This window comes from Falco naumanni, chromosome 2 (genome assembly GCF_017639655.2).
Source record: "Falco naumanni isolate bFalNau1 chromosome 2, bFalNau1.pat, whole genome shotgun sequence".
NCBI classification, from domain to species: domain Eukaryota; kingdom Metazoa; phylum Chordata; class Aves; order Falconiformes; family Falconidae; genus Falco; species Falco naumanni.
In genome coordinates, this window is record NC_054055.1 from 76600182 (window position 1) to 76616782 (window position 16601).

The window sequence follows — 16601 nt, forward strand, 5'->3', positions numbered from 1 at the left end:
TGTCAGGAGATAAGGAGCATGTGCAGTCGTAATCTGTGTTGGCAATTGAGGTCTGCCTTTATGATTCTTTGAAAAAAGTTAAACTTTTCCCAGGTGATCATAGATGATCGGTAGGCCTCGAGATCCTGAGGTTCCTTTCTCCTGAAGGATGGATGCCAGAGACAGGGATGAACAGTTTCTGGGTATGGAGGACATTCCAGCAGCTTGATGGAGCTTAGCAGATGGAAAGGTTGCGGAGCTTGGTCCCCTTCCCCCTTGGTAAAGCAGGAGAATGTGTTGCCATCCTGGGTGCTCACCTGCTTTTGGACACAGAGGGCAGCTGGCAGTGTGTGGATGCACTTACAGTATTAAACTCCTTTATCCTCCAGGACAGAGTGGTCATATCCAGGCTTTCCATGTGAAAATAATCCCTCCAGTTGTCTTTGTTCCTGAGCTCGTCTTGGGACTTGTTTGAGAGAGTGTGAACTGGCTAGGCCAAAAACTGTCTGAGGGACCATGCTGACAGTTCAGCAGCATCGATTCAGGGGTCCAACAATGTTTCCTTGGCCCACCAACAAGAAACAATTCCTATGGGTGAAGTAGTTCTGTAGAAATGAAACTTGCGTTAATCCTGCCTTTGACTGCTGGAGGAGGTTTGCTTTCCAGTACAATGGTGCCATAAATGGCAGGCCGTCCAAATAGCTTTTAGTAGTGTGATGTATAATGCATATTTTCAGAAAAAATAACTTTTTACCATTTTTGTGGGGGTTTTTGTTTTGATGTCATTTTTAAGCCAGTTAAATCCCATTCATTCCAAGACTTTAAACAGAGGCTGAGATGCCCCACCTTTCTCCACTTTTAGTTGTTGCTCCTGGAAAGTAGACTGCTCTTTAACTGGAAATAAGTGTAGGAACAGTGTTACAATATATGTAGAAGAGAAGAGTTACTGTACTGGAGTCATGATGTTAGTAACGGTGTGACAAGACACATCTTCTTACTGTTTGTGTAGTTGGCTTTGATCAGAAAAAACATTTTGAATACTTCTTAATGGTAAAATCGTAGTATGTGAAATACATTAATGGCATCTCAAGTTATTTCATTAGTGGGCTTAGTTGGGAAGGTCAGTACTGTAAGAAAGTTGTAAAACATAGTTGATTAGTTTATCCTGCATAAAAACAATTTAGTACAAAATTTGATCTTGGTGGGATGAAAAATAACAACTTGTGGAGGGTAACGATAGTCTCAATCCAACAATATCTTCTTGAAAAGGCTGGGATTTGGTTAACATGCTTAACTTGGCACAGGGAAAGAGAGACTCTTGTACCAGGCACTGTCCCTTAGTAACTTGACACATTTTTCTATCAGTGACGGGTACTTGGATTTTTCTGGACCAATATTAAATGCAATGCCTCCTAACCTGTGAAGCCAGGTTAGCTCAGGGACCCTTTTGCTTGGCTTGGCTGCCATTGCTTCATCTGTGCTTGCTTTTTTCCCAGGGTGCCTTACATGGTTGTGAAGCTGAAGGCATGGCTTTTATTGCCACCTGAAGAGTGATTTGCTTATAATAGCTTTTCCAGCTTGATCTTCCTCCTCTCTTCCACCCAAGTAATTTGATATTTTAAAGAGAACACTGTTTAAAGAGTTAATAAATAGGATGCTTGAATCCTGTTAAGTATAACTCCAGTACATCCATAGTGAAATTTTCCTTTACTGTGGTAGGGAGTCACAATCCTTCACAAATGTGCAGTGCAGCCTTTGACTATTGAATCTGAGATACTACATCTCCCAGCTAATGTATTCCCACTTTTGCTAAACTAACAAGTTGCTGCATTAATTAGTGTAATTAGCAGTCAGTCATGATGCCAAAACGGCACAGAGTAACTGCTCAGAGACTATTTTTGTCTTTAAGCAGCAAAGGTGATTATTTCATGCAACGTTGGGGATCTAGCTGGTTTGCACTGGACAGACTAGCTCCCAAGTTTTCAGTGAAAAGTCAGGTAATTTATACGGTTTTCATGAGAGGTTACAACATCTTTACAATATATTCATTTGATTTTGACATCTAATCATTCTGTTCATAATAGGTGGGATCTAGGTGGAGTAAACCTTTCAACTTTCTTCGTTCAACGATTTCCTGACTTATGGTTTCCTTATCTCCTTCAGGTGCCCACCTTATCTTTTCTAATTATTCAGAGTCCATTCCTTTCTCAACACAGAGCATCACCCAGAGCATTGTACCAAACTCATCCTGACTAATCTTTTTAAGACCTTGTTCTGTTTCAGTCAGGATCTGAATAAAGTAATACCTTGCATCCCCCCTATCTTTGGACCTGTTATTGTGAAGAAGCTTTTAAGCAAGTTATTTTTCTTTTCAGTTGTTTAAAAGTGTATTTCTATGCTACTCTCTGCATAATGCCAGCCTCTTCAGTCATATGCTGTTTTCATGTCTTAGAGGTCATAAAAATTGCTGATGTTCTTTGCTGTGTATAACCACTTAATAAAAGGCCTTCATTTGAGGGGAAAAAAAAAGGCTTCAAGCAAACTGTCTATATTGGTGAGCAAGTACCTTGCCTAGTGTAATGGACCTTAGTGTAAGAAGTTGCTTGAGGATATTTTTTTTTATAGCGTAAACATGCCTTTGCTAATCTGCTGATCATGATCTTTGTGGAAGAGGTGTTAACCCAGGTTAATACATTTTGGTTTAAACACCAACTTTTCTGTCCAGCAAAACTACAAAGGGTCTCCCATAAGGACAATCAGTTGCATAAATCTTAATGCCTGGCCACTGCTTCCTCAGTGGGACTGGCTAGTCATGCAGGGGTAGATCCAGGAGGATGAGCGCTTCTGTCTTGCAGAGATTGGTTTATTTATTGCCTTGAGCTTAGAATGGCACTCTTGGAAAAACTTACTTTGGAATGACACTTTTTTTTTATTTCCCTTAACTTATTTTTCTGTTAAGATATTTGAATTTTCTCCCAGAAATTTATTTGAAGCCTTTTATTTAAAAAAAAAACAAACCACAAAACAAACAACCCCCCAAAAAACCCAACAACAACAACAAAAGGCTTCTTGGGAGCTTAGTAGTACATTCTGGGAGACTGTTCTTATTTAATTTTTTTTTTAATGACTGATTTGATGCTATTCTCTGCCAAAGTTTAGGGATTCTTTTGTTGGTTTTGTGATTTATTTTTTTTTTCCTGTTGGGTTTTAGTAATACCTGAAAGGAAACGGTGAGAGATTGTAAGAAACTAAAATGGCCTTCAGTATACCGCTTGTGTATTTTATACTTCTCCACTTCTGTGTTCCCCTTTCCACCTTAATCCCAGAAGGGCCAGCATGAGACTTCTGATGTAAGTCATGAGAGTACTGTAACTGAGTAGTGAAGAGGATTTATCACAAGGTTACAGTGAAGCGGGCAGAGTCATCAAAGGGTCTCTGCACGAGCACTTAAAGCTTACAACTTTAAAACATACAGCTTTATTTTTTTTATATATATATTTTTTTAAATCCTAAGATAAAGGAGGTGTTGGGAGATGCTCCCCTTCAGAGAACAGGATACATGGAAGAAGTCGGAGTTTCTAAGCTCTAGCTTTCTTGAGGAAATCTTTGGATTTAGCATGTATAGCAAAGCAAAAATACTCATCTGTTAATTTGGTATTCTGTATGTTCTGTGCCCTTAAACGTAATTGTTTTGAAAATAAAACTAACCTTGTTATGTGATGTTAAAAAGCAGACTTGTGTGCAATGTTTTACAAAATTTTTTTTAAGAAAATGTTTGTATATAATTAAATGGTTTAATGTGCTTTAATTGGCCTAAGGTAAAGAGTAGTCCTAGAATGTAAACATATATAATTAGGATTCTGATTTCACTGTGAGATCTCTGAACTCTCTTGTTTTGCAAAGTGGTTTGTTTTGTTTACAAAACACTTTCTATTATTTCTTTTATGGTGTTGGTTTAAAGGCATTTGCTTCACTTCTGTTCTAATATTGAATTCATGGTATAGTGACATCTGGTGACACTTAGCATTATCAGTTTCACTGTGTAAAGTCAGACACTTTGAGCAAAAATGGTAATGATATGACAATTCTCTGTGTCTATAAATACACGTTTTTAAATGAGGTGGTTATAAAAATAGTTGCTGTGCAAAATGTTAGTAGTCTTCTTCAAGAAGAAAGCAAATTTTCTAATATCACTAGGGCAGTCTCTTCATTCATCATCTTATTTTTAAAGCACAGTGTCAAAGTGATGCTGCTTTACCTTGTATCTCTGATATGTTTTTTTAGATATCTGTGAAGTACTTTTGGTTTTTGTTGCTGTTGTATTTTTTCTGCAGATTTTATATAAAATACCAGTTAATGAACTGCCTTTTTGGGTTTTTTTTGTTGTTTGTTTTTTTTAACTATTCAACTAAAATACATTTCAGACCAAAACCAAATGATATCATATAGCATTTGAAACTTGCCTTTTTGCTTGTCCCTTGTTTTTTTGAAATAAGCCAAATGGGCATGTAGATAAGATCACTATAATGGATCCAGGTCTCTTTTGGTAAAGTGTTATTTAAAGGTCTATTAAGATCTTATAAGACAATATACTGAAAAAAATTACTGTAGTAGGAATATAGATTTAGAAGTGTTAATGAGATTAATACAGCTTAATTATATTGTAAGTTGCTACTGTCCTTAATGACAAGCTTTTTGTCATAGAAACGATGTATGATAAATTAATTTTGGTCTAGTGTATAGAATCATCATATTGCTATAAACCTTTGAAGTAAATCTGATGCAAAATTTTCATAGTTAGCATTGCTGGCCCTGTGTATACTGTTCTTTGTATACTGTATGCATATTATTTTGCCTACTGCATTAGTCTTCAAACTAAAACTCTTATTAGAGAGTATTTGGATACTTCAGACTGTGTTTCTTGCAGTTTACATTCCTTTACCATGGCATTTTGTCCTGTCTAAAAGTATTGTATGGAAATGTTTAAAACTTCTGTACAAAGTTTCAATAAAAATAGAGAAAAAACCCAACAAACAACAACAGAACAGATATTTGTGAAGCTACTTTGGAGAACTTGTCTATAAGTGTCATACATATTCTTCCTTGTAGTAAGCCTTGCATCCCTCTATACAAAGATACCTCTCAATTTTTTTCCTGTTGTTACAAGGCAGACCTCTTCAAGCAGGGTGTGGGTGTTTGGTTAGAGGAAACAAAACCAAAGCAGATTCTTAGAACTGCAAGAAGAACTTAAGGATCCAAAATATGGGTGGAGAGTTTGACTGCAGAACCTTCAGGCCACCTGATGTTGTGGGGAGGTGGGGCTGGGGTGGCCTGGGCTGCTCTTTCTATGGCCTGAAGCTCAGGACGCTGGCAAGGCAAGGCTGAACGCCTGAAGCACCCTGCAGAGCAGCAGCCTGCATGCAAAACAAAATATGGGTGAACCCTCATTTAACGGAGTGGCTGTGTTGGATATCATGCAAAATTACTAACTTTTTTCTTTTTTTTCTTTTTTGTTCTTTAAATGCCTTGTTCAGCTGCTGCTTAACCAATTCTTGAGTGGGACAGGCGCCTTCTTACTTGATTATGGAGTGTCCTTAAGTGCCTCCAGATGTGTTTTGCTGTCCCACTGGGACTGCCCCAGCTTGGATGCCTCAGTGTCTGTCTTGTGTTTATCTAGAAATCATTCCTGGTGCCTAAGTCCTCCAAGGAGCCTGTGCCAGCAATCATGCTCTAAGAATGATGCATGTGATGCTGTCTCCTCCCTTGTAGAAAGCAGTGAGAGCTTGTGGTAGTCAGTGCTTAAATAGTTGCCTTTGGGGAGAGAAGGATACCTTTCCACAACTTTTATTTGAAAAAGATGTAAGCAGAGACCAAATGTGAGCCTTCCGCCTTGTCAGTGACCCCCGTAAGGACATATTGGAACTAACAGCCATGGGAAGTGTGGTGTGAATCGTGACTTCTTTGTTGTCCAGTGATGATGGTTCAACAAGGAGGTGGCCAGGCCTGGTGTTTAATCACTCGTGGGTTGGGGATTAACATACTATTTTAGGAATGGGATGCTGGGTAAAACTGTGAGAAAGATGCTAAACCCAGGTTTTTATCTGCAGAGGAAGTGCTGCATTCATCAAAGTTATTCTAGGTATTCTCTTCTTTTGCTGCTGTGTTGTAAAAGAAAAGTGAAAGCGGCAGTCTGTTGAAGGAATGGATAAAAAAACGTTTTTGGAGGAGGCTTTGAATTTGGGATGAAAAATAAACAAGTGTTTCCTGCCTGCAGGCTTGGTTTAGCATTGTGATTTCTAGGAGGGAGTGGGACTCCTGTGTTTTCATTAGTTAGCTGTTGTTAATTAATTGGTTATCTAATTAGCTTATTAGGTGATTATTCGGTGAGCAGCTTTCCATTTCATTGATTTTAAAAGAGGTTCAAGAAGCCTCTTCATCACCAGCTGGTTTGATTTGTATTAGCAAAGACTCTGATCCCCAATTTACTGATGTCTGAGGCTTAATGTTTCCCTGGGTGTGGAGTCCCGGCCCAGGCAGGTTGAGGGCACATTCAGTAAATGCCACAGCAGCATTTATTTTGAGGGTTCACTGGAAAAACCCAAGGAGGTGCTGGTAGTGTGTACTCTTTGCGTGCTGGCTCTGATGAGAGTTCTGCCTGCTTGGATGTGGCTGTCCCAGTTTGCCCTGTACGAGTTCTTGTGCCAGGAAAGCAGACAAGCCAGGAGGTTTCAGCTCCACGCTTTCTTCCTGCCTGTCTGGCAAGCCTGTTTAATCGGGTTGTACTTGATGATTTGGGTTTTTTTGATGATGGTTTGTTTTGGGGTTTTTTTGAGGTGTTTGTAGACTGATAGGAATAAGGTGATAATTTAACTTCACGGTCACGATGTTTATAACCTTTAATTTATCAGCAACTATTTTCAATACTTACCCGAACCATGAAGCTAGGGGTTTTTTTGAGTCAGCTTGCAGTATCCCGGTATATATGCTGTAGTGCATGTGAGAATTTGAGCAAGAAGCTGCAGAGGTTAATTTTCACTTGCGCACACCAGTTGGTGAAAACAGTGCAGCTTCCACATTAAATGCTACTCTGGTTCAGAGCCAAAGATAGATAGTTTTCTGCAAAAGTGTGATGATTTAAAAATTGTGGCTATAGTCCTCACCACACTCTTTGGATTTTGCTAACCATGTTCAGGTTTTTCTTAGTTCTGACTCTTCTTTGTTCTACAGCAGTAAGGGCGTGCATGATGGGTGTGACAGCTACATGTCAGGAACCAGATCTCTAGTCCTTAAAAGGTTCTCTCATGGAAGAGAGCTCTTCAGTGGGTTAGTCTAGTCTGGACAGTGCTAGTGGTACACCCTAAGTCTGGACTGTTGGGGACTTGGTTGGAATATATCCTGATGCCTGACTACTACAGTTGGTGCTTTAGACAGCTGCGGGTATTTCTCCCAAGACTGGACTGTTGCTGGCACTCTAAGGCTGGAAGCCTCCAACCCAGAGAATTTAAAAATTGACTGCATTTGGCCTTTGCAGCCACGACTCAATGGAACTGGTGTTTTTCTTCTGGAAGCTATGCAAGTGCCTATTTCCTTCACCACTGTGCAGATTTCCCCCAGTTAGAGAGGTATGAAAGTTGATCTGGAAAATGCTGAACGTGCCCAAGGCGATTACACTGGAAGAGCCTCTGTGGGTTTAGAGCTGCCTGCGTGTGTGCCATGTTGGCCAGCAAGCTGTTCCCTGTGGAGAAACGTACCAGGCTGAGTATCGCGTGGTGGGGAGGTGGCTGGGGTTTTGAGCCCTGAGCATTTTGTGTAAAATGTATTGAAGCCTTCCTCCTTCTTGGTACCACCACTGACTTTGCCCCAGAAGCATCCAGGGAAGCAAGCGGTAACAGCAGCGTGAAGGTAGTTTGATTCGTGGCCCTTCCCCAGCTTGCAGAGAAGCTTGTGAACGGAGGTGGCAGGCAGCTGAAGGTATGATAGCTCTGTGTTCAGGCAGTCTTTCCCTTTCAAACACTTGGAGAAAGGGGATGATGGGCTTCTGCTTACCTTGGAAATAGCAGCCATTGCTCTGGGACTCTTTCTGTCAGTGTCTGTAAGTTTTCCAAGCTGGTGTTAAATATGTGGGTGAATAGAAGAGCTTAAAATAAGTTGATGAGAGAGAATTCTACGGGAGCTGGAAACAAGGCTGGGTTAGAGGGAAGAGGATGAAAGAGTGAGCCTATTTGTGAATAGAGATCTTACCCAGAATTAAAATTCTTAAAATCAGTCTTGTCTTGAGAAGTTTGGTAATATAGGTGACATTCTTGAGAAGTAAGCTTCCAAACTTAAGTTCCAGCTTAATTCTGTTACTGAGTTGTATACGTTATCTTCCATTTACAGCCTGTTTTCTTAGGACTTGCATCATATTAAACATCTTGGCAGGTAAAATTGCACCACAAGACCTATTATCCAGAGGAGGCATAACTAGCTTTCTCAAGAAAGCAGTAAACTGTAACAGTCAGGTATAATCTTGAAAGATGGGGAGGGAGAAAGAGCGTCTGGTCTCTATGGTGCTAAAATGCTGAATGCATCTAAACATACCGTTGTGCACAGAATTTCTTTAAACTTGTTTAAGGATGGCTTGATGCAGATCTTCGTTGGACTATGCTGCACGTTAAGTCTGGCTTTACATTTTGCTTATCTCAGGGTCTTCTGAAGGTGGATCAGTGAGGCTGGGCAACTGCAGTACAAACACTTGAGGAATCAATGGGAGAGTTTGAGAAGCTGAAAACAGTTCCAGGGTGTCTTAAAACTGGCAGTTCATTGTTTCGGGGAGTAGAATTGATGACGTGAATTAGGAAACGGCAGCCATGTATCCCCTTGCAGTGGGCTCAGGAAGAGGTTTACCAGTGAGAAATACGGCGATGGTGAAGGAAGCACTGGCTTCTTGACTGTGGTTCCAGCTTCTGTATCACAAGATTGAGGAAGGCTTTTTTTCCCTCTCACTTTTCTGTTTTTCTGCTCCTAGTGTTATCTTTTTGTTCTCTTCATTGGAATGTCTCTTCTGTTTTTCATCTTGAAATACAACAAATGTGGAAACAACAGAAATTGTATGTGAGCGTGTGTGCATTTCAAAAGCCAGGGAGAAAAGGTGTTGGAAAATAACTCCCTCTGTTGTTTTTTGGCTTGTTGTTTGATTTGTTGTTTTTTTATGTTTTTTTTTTTCCTTTCCAGTCTTGAAAATTTAAGCTTCAGGAATACATAAAATAAACTTGATGTAATTATTCACATCTGAAAGTGATGAGAGGAACAGAACTTACTTGTAGTTTCTAGTAAGCTTGGTCGTAGCAAGTTTCTGATAAGTAGATTTTAGCTGACTAGGAGTATTACACTGAAGTCCGTAATATAATTTATTATGGTTGGGAAGAAGAGGGTAAGTTTCTAAACGGACTTTAGAAGATGTTTAATTGATTCGAAAATTGTGGCCAACTGTTATGTTAACTGTTTCTAGTAATAAACCTTTGAAATGGCCCTGAATCGTGGAGGATTTGGTTGCTATTCACTTCAGGCTTACAAGAGACCTTCTAGAGTTCTCTTTAGAAATTATCAAGAGTGTCAGCTCTAAAACAAATTAAATTGAGCTAAGTTCAGAGTTGAGACAGATGTGTTACTTTAACTGTGACTTTGTATTTATAGGGTACTTGTATTACTTTTTTTTTTAGTTCACTTTCTGTAATAATTTCCTTTGATCTTAAATGTTGAGTTAAAAATATATAAATATAGCGGAATTTTGATTCTTTGAAGAAGAAAGGTGGATTTTGCAACAAAAGAGATACTTGAATCACTTTGACTTCAAAAGTTGCTGCTTCCTCTGCATCCAAGCCCCCGGGCTTCATATTTGCATCAGGTGAAGTTGTTAGTTCCTTAGCTTATACCTCATTAAAATGTTAATTAAAGATCTGTTTTGAGGGTGGGGTGTTATTTTTAGTTCAGACTGAGTCAGTTTTGATCACTCCCTCAAATTTATTTTTGGTGACCTGCCTGCTATAACTTTTTTGCTATTTGCCAAATCCTCTTCTAGAGTAGTAGTATCACACCTTTTTGTTCAATCACTGTTTGATGGAAATACAGAATGGTTATGTCGTTTGGGAGCACTTGGATTTCTCCCATTTGTTCCTTACTCTGTATCATTTAAATTGTACTGTCATACTTATGGAAAGCCCTGTCCCTACCTAGTGCTGCCCTATGTCCAGCTGTCCCTAGACTGGTCCTTCCCCACCCCTGCCTGGGTCTGAACTTCCAGGCAGGTGTCCTGAGTCCTCACATTTTTGTTGCTCGGTTTCTGGACATCCTGATTGTGCTCATTGGACACATGCAGGCCTTTAGCAGGGGTGCAGCACAGGTCCCACATCTTCTGTTCGCTTCATCTACTGCTTTTATCTTTATTTTGATCTTTTCTGAATAGTAGGTATCCTTCAGTAGTTGTGCACTACTTAGGACTGCTGTTCTGTGTTGTTTATGCTTATATAGTAATTGTAGCTTTACATCTTGCACCAGCAGTTCAAGTTTGTTCCCTAGGCAGATGAAGAACAACCCTGCCACTAGCTGTGTTGTATCTCTGGCTATGGTTTTTACTAATACTAGCGCTAATTTTTTCTTTGCTGTCCATTCTTAATCTGCTGATTATTTTTTTTCATCTGCTTGCTGTGTCTTCTTGTATGCTAAAAAAGGGTGTGACAATTAAATGACTCCAGTTTCCCCTTGTTTCTCATTGCAAAGCTCTTTCTTATGTTGGTGTTGATCTTGGCAAGTTCACAAATGTGCGTGTGGTTTTTTTATCATTTTCACTAATAAGTTTCTAGTGGTTTATTATGTAGTAAATGACAGTAATGAGTTGTTTCCACCCCGCCCCCCCCCCCCCCCCCCCCCCCCCAGTTTCGCTGCTTTTCATTTGCAGCTCTCTTCTAAACATAGATTTTGCATTCTTTATTTACTGAGGTGGCAATTAATCTCAGAACAACCTTTTGTAACTGGTTAACAACCCAAAACCCCCATAATTTTATCCTACTATTACTACATTGAAAGGATAATCAAACTAATTATGATGGATTTCGTTCTGTTTATAATTCAAGGAGATGTGCCCGCTGACTTCAGATGCTTCCTGTTGAACCTCGTAAGTGGCCAGAAGAACTTGAGTATGGTCCTAGCCCTAAAACTTAAGTATTTGGTGTCTGCTTCCTTTTCTCTCTCTAAAGACTCTTTTTGGAGGAGCTTTGGTGGCTTGAGAAGGCTGCTTTTTTAGCCAGTTCTGGTATTTTTACCCCTTTGACTTTGTGCTCTCTCTTGAGCTCCTCTGGCCAGCTAACAAGATGGAAAATTGAGTAGTGGTGCAGAGTCTCTTCGCATGGCTCCAGTTCCAGCCACAGCGTTGCCCTTCCCTTTAGGTGGGTCAGCATTACCAATGCTTTATTTCAGGCCCTTGCCACATTTCTGGTCTGTCTCCAAGCTGTTCTTTGCAGCTTCATGGTGGACAAGCTCATGCCTCTTTGGCCTCCACTAGAACAGAAGATACTTTGCTATCAGAGTATTCGCCATTTTTTTTCTGTTTGCCTATTTTTAATACACTTGCTGGTTGCCATGTAAGTTCTGTATGACTGATAAAAACTGTGATACAGTTTTTACTCAGCTGTTGGTATATAGTCAAAAAGAGGTTGTTGGTGCTGTGTTTCAGTACTTGCAGGTTGTTCTACCGTGTGTTTGTGGCTTTGATCCTGGGTAGTAGTTGATGGTGCTTAGGGCATGGCATGCAGCTGTGGTTTGCATGGCACCTGGGGCTACGTATAGCTTCATGGGAATAGTAGAGCTTTTAATGAACTGAACTGGACCCTTTGTGGAAAGGTGGCCGGTGATCTCAATGCGCATAGTTCCTGTGGCAGCAGCAGCAGCGTGGGGTATCCCTGGCAGTGCAGCCACCTGGTAAATGAGGCTGCAGCGATCCTCATCCGTGGAGAAAGCCAATGATACGCAGAAAGTATGTTTTGTAATGTACCCCATTGTGGTTGTTTTGCCTGGCAGATACAGGGTTGACATGCTAGTTATCGTGTTTCTTCTGGGCAGCTGCAAGTTGAAAAATGCAGGGGTAAAGGAGTAGGGTATTTTGACCTGTAGACAACAGTCCTTCAGGTACTTCTTCCAGGGGCAGTTTTCCAAAAAAAAGCCCTTGAACAGCCTGCAGTGACCTCCTTCCTTTTCCTTTCGCGGCTTGGTCAGGTCCGTAGAGCTGTACCTTTCTGGGAACAAGGTAATACTTGTGGCTGAATGATACTGAAGCCGGTTCACTAACAGAGTTCACCAAGTTCGCTAAGGGTGAAGGCAGTTTAAAGGACTCTGGCTTGACAATGCAGACAGGAGGGGGAACCAGAGCTAGAATTACATACCAAGGCTTATGCACTCTTGCCAGCGCTTCCTGCTCTCTGGCATGGATATCCTGGCACTGCCTTCCATTTTCTCCTTTTTTTTTCTTCCACATCTTTGCTTCCCCACATCTGTGGTACTGGAATTAGTGCTGGCTGTTCAGGAAAAAAATGTTGTGGCTCCTGGGTTGGGAGTCAGGCAATACCATTTCCTATGTCCTCAACTGGTCTGGCTCTGAGGCAAACCAAGGAACCTGTGTCTGTGGATCTTATGGTTAGCAAAGGCTAGCCTATATATAGTTGGGTTGATGACTTTAGGCAAGCTATGATAAACCATGATCTTTTTTGGAGAGGAAGAATGAGAGGGATTACAGTGACAAGCTTTCAAAACCAACAATTAGTTTACGTTTTTAAAGTATGGCCACAAGCGGGGAGGTTGCAAAAATGTGTAATCTTTTACAATCCTTAGTGTAGAAATCTGTGGCTTTCTTTTCTTGTTCTTTTTGTTTTGTTTTTAAATACATGGGACTTGATCTTAGACTTCATTGTGTTTAGAAACTGCACATCATGTTGGACATGTAGCCACTCGGGGAATGTGCTGATCTGTTGGTGTGTATAAGAGACAAAAAGCTTTTATGTCATTTGAGGGTATCAGAGGAGTAAACTTACCCAGTAAGATATAACTTAAATCTGCTTGGTTGTTGAGAAGGGTATGTCAGACTGCTCCACTGCTGGACATACAGCTGTCTGTCTCAAGCTCTCAGTCAATTAAGAACTCCTTTGAACAAAGCTCTGTTTATGGACCAGCGTTTTTTACGCAAGTGGGAGACAAGTAGCAATAGTAAACTCAACAGTATTTTTATTCATTGACCTGACAGATTGCTCCTGTGATAATTGTCTGAGCACTGTGGAGGCTTCTGCAACCTAACCACACACAGCAGGCACAGTGGGAGATGACTTGAATGGCAGATCCTATTCCTTTCCAAGAGTGTATGTTAAAGCCTGGGGTCAGGAGCACTACAGGTGGACTGCAGTACAGAAAATAGTAAAGCTGTTAGGTTAGCTGCCCTTTCCCTCCTAAAACTGCTCGTCTCCCTTACTAATGTGGGTAAGTAAAATCCTAATGGTTGGTGTCAGTTTCTTGTTTAAAAAGCAAAACTTTCTAGATAGTAATGCATACTTTAGTACCTGCTTCACAAACTCAGTTCTTGTTTTTCCTCTTCTTTTTTGAAGCCAGGTTTCTATTGTGGTTCTTACAGCATTAAAGAATGGGTATCACTAGCGGCTTTGTTACCCTAGTTTTTGGCTTGCCTGTGTAAAGCTGCTGCTTGACAACAAATGAGAGTGTCTCAGCAGTAGCTCCTGATCTAGATGTGTTTGAGTGCTGAGATCATGGAGAAAGTCTTAAGAAAAGAGTCTCTGTTCCCCTCTCTCTCTTGGTGTTTTGGCATTTGTGGAGTTTGGAGAACAGGGTCAAGTAAAGCAGAGCTGCTACCTTTCTCTGGCTGTTACTGATGTTTCTCCAATAGCAGAAGTTTGAAAGAACACTTTCCACTCTGGCAAAACATGTGGACGTGATGCAGAGTAAGATTTTGTTCTATGTGCTCTCCTAGTTGCTGGCATTATTGTGAAGACACTATTTGATGTCCTTGCTTGGCTTTTCTTGATTCTGTTCCTCACCTTCAGTCCTGTCAGCTCAGCCAAAGGATTTCACAGTCACCCTTCCTGCTCCTTGAGTACTGCTCAGAGTACTGAGGGAGTAACGTGCCATAGCTGCTGCTTCCCCAGTTCTTCTCTGAGCAGTATTTGCTTGTCCTTCTGCTTGGGTTTGTGGAGAGAGAGAGGACTGCATGTGACTGCTTGGTGGTAGTTGTCAGACATATTTGAGGATGAAAAGTAATACAGAATATGAGCATATAGAGAAGGTTAAGAATCCAATCTTGGAATAAAATCCTTGGTTGACGGGATGCTCTCTAGTATTTGAATCTAGTATGCAGAAGTATTTGAGAGATGAGAGACAGATTTAAAGGGGGGAATGAAAGTATTAACGTGGACAGCATCATCAGCTGTGGCACCGACATGCAATGCCTACATGATTTACAGAATTGGTTTAATGCTATTTTTATAGCAAAGGGCTGTATAGTTGTGGACTGCCTGTCCATCTGTCAGTCTCTCCTTCATAAGTTTTCAATGCACTCTTTTTCTTCCAGGTAAGCTCAAATGACTTTTGGAAGTGTCAGAAATTGACCCCTGTAACACTTGTGGGAATGGCTTGCTTTGAGGCAAGAGGCCAAAACGAATTATAAGGAGATACAATTAGTTCTGCAAACCTTTTGGAAAAAGAGGTCCTAAACATGAAAGGTGCTTTCTTGAAAATCTAGTGGGTGATAATGGAAGCAACCATCCCAAGTCAACTGAAAAATAGTGTTATTGCTGATTTTGAGCTAAAATATGATTTAAATATGAGCTCTCTTAATCCCTTCATCCTAACTTTTCACACTGTCACAAGAGGTACCTTTAGTATTTGTCTCTTGTGAGAAACAATTGTTCTAATGCATTGAAGGATTTTGGCAAGGTAGCAACATTTCTTCATGTGTGAACATTCTTGTCTGGTCCCCATAATTGTTTTATAACACAATCTAAACATACGTTGAAGAAGAATTCCGGGCGTTTTTGCTGACCTTAGAACTGTTCAGACTCTTCGTGTTGAAAATAAATTTTCCAAACAGTGTATGGAGCTGGAGACAGGATGATAAAATTTCTGATTTATTGTGAGGAGCAGTAGGTGTGATACGTGATTGACTCTTGACTGCCACAAAAGGCAGGTCTTTCACAGAGCAGTCAGTGTTGTGAAACATCATGTGCTGAACATCTCTGCTCTGCATTTAGTGACTCCTTCATATCACCTTGTATTGTCAGGAAAATGAAAGGGAAATTTCACGTGCTGGAGGATGTGGTGCACTGCATCTTGTGGGATTCTGATGCTGCCTTTTCCCACCAATTTCCATTAGGGGATCTGGGCATTAAACAACCCTTTTTCTTAGGCAAGGTGTGCGCCTCTTCCTTAGAGACTTAGGAAACTAACTTTCAGTTGTCTTGTACATAAAGTGGTGGAAAGCTTACAGAAGTTTTCTTCTGGCTGAGAAGGGATGATGAAATTATTATGGTGGTCTAATTTTCAGCTTAATTCAGATTTTATTTTGTTAAAATCAGTTCTTTCACTACTTTTCCATTTACAGCTGTTGCCATCTCACTGGACAAGTAGACTTGGGAATATATCTTGTGAAATGTTGCAAGGAACACCGAAGAAAGCTATAGTTTGGTTTGTGTCCAACTGGACATCCATTTAGTTTCCTTTCTCTGTATGAGATCTGTTTATTAAAATACTTTTTGTTGCTGAGAGTATGTAAGTTTGCAGTTGTTTTCAAAACATTATAATTTGTACTCTATTAACATTTTAATAGATACTGTTGAGTGTCATTATCAAAATGATTCAGTGCTCTAAGGAGCCCTGATACACAGTGAGCAAGAAAATGTTGCATCTGTTTTACCTACTGTTTTTTGGCTGCCTGTCCCTCAAACTTGTTTTTCTAAGGAGTGAAATCTCTGCCTGTTAGACTAATTACTGCACATCAGTTTCTTAACCCTTAAAAAGGCTTGAATGTCGGCTGTACAAAAGTAATGAGATGCGCAGTGGTTTAGCCAAGGGTCCAATATGTATTACATGCGTGCGGTTGAAATGACAATATGAAATAAGTGCAGTGCTAATCGTTTCTGTAGCAAGGCATGGGTTAGTGTTCCCCCAGCACTGTTCATGTTAAATGTTGTGTTGAACAATATTAATGAGCATCGATGGTCCAGGGACCTTAAAACTGTTGCCAATTCATAATTGCTCTTTGCCACATATATTTACTTATACCTGTGCAAAGGTCAGCCAAAGTGATACCAGGTGAGTCAAATCCATTAACTATTCCCTTTTTCCTGTTGTTGTTGGGGCCTGACTTCAAAATTTGTGGAAACTTTGCTGTTGCCATAATTCACAGAGGAATTGGCTGTTTGTTCTTAAAAATTTTTGTCCTAGGAGGAGGTCTGCTTCTGCTTCTACTTTGCCCTCTCAGTTTACAGAACGATCTCTTCTGGTGCTGAGCCATGCAAGTACAGGTATCCCTTTTAATCACATAATAAGAGTAACCAGATTTGTGTACATTTCCCACTTTTTTTTTTTCTTTT

At 40.3% G+C, this 16601-nt stretch overlaps 1 protein-coding gene across 2 annotated transcripts in view; it reads left to right on the forward strand.

Annotated features, from left to right (window-relative positions):
• MRPS6 (mitochondrial ribosomal protein S6) overlaps positions 1-16601 on the forward strand; it is a 47048-nt gene that overhangs the window by 17926 nt on the left and 12521 nt on the right. Inside the window, exon 1 of one of the 2 annotated variants that reach the window (XM_040585010.1) lies at positions 11438-16532. The exons of the other annotated variant lie outside the window; for it this stretch is intronic. Coding sequence (XP_040440944.1) covers positions 16521-16532 — 12 coding nt within the window. The 5' untranslated portion in view covers positions 11438-16520. Of the gene's footprint in view, positions 1-11437; positions 16533-16601 lie in introns of those variants that run through there. 2 annotated transcript variants of the gene reach the window in all.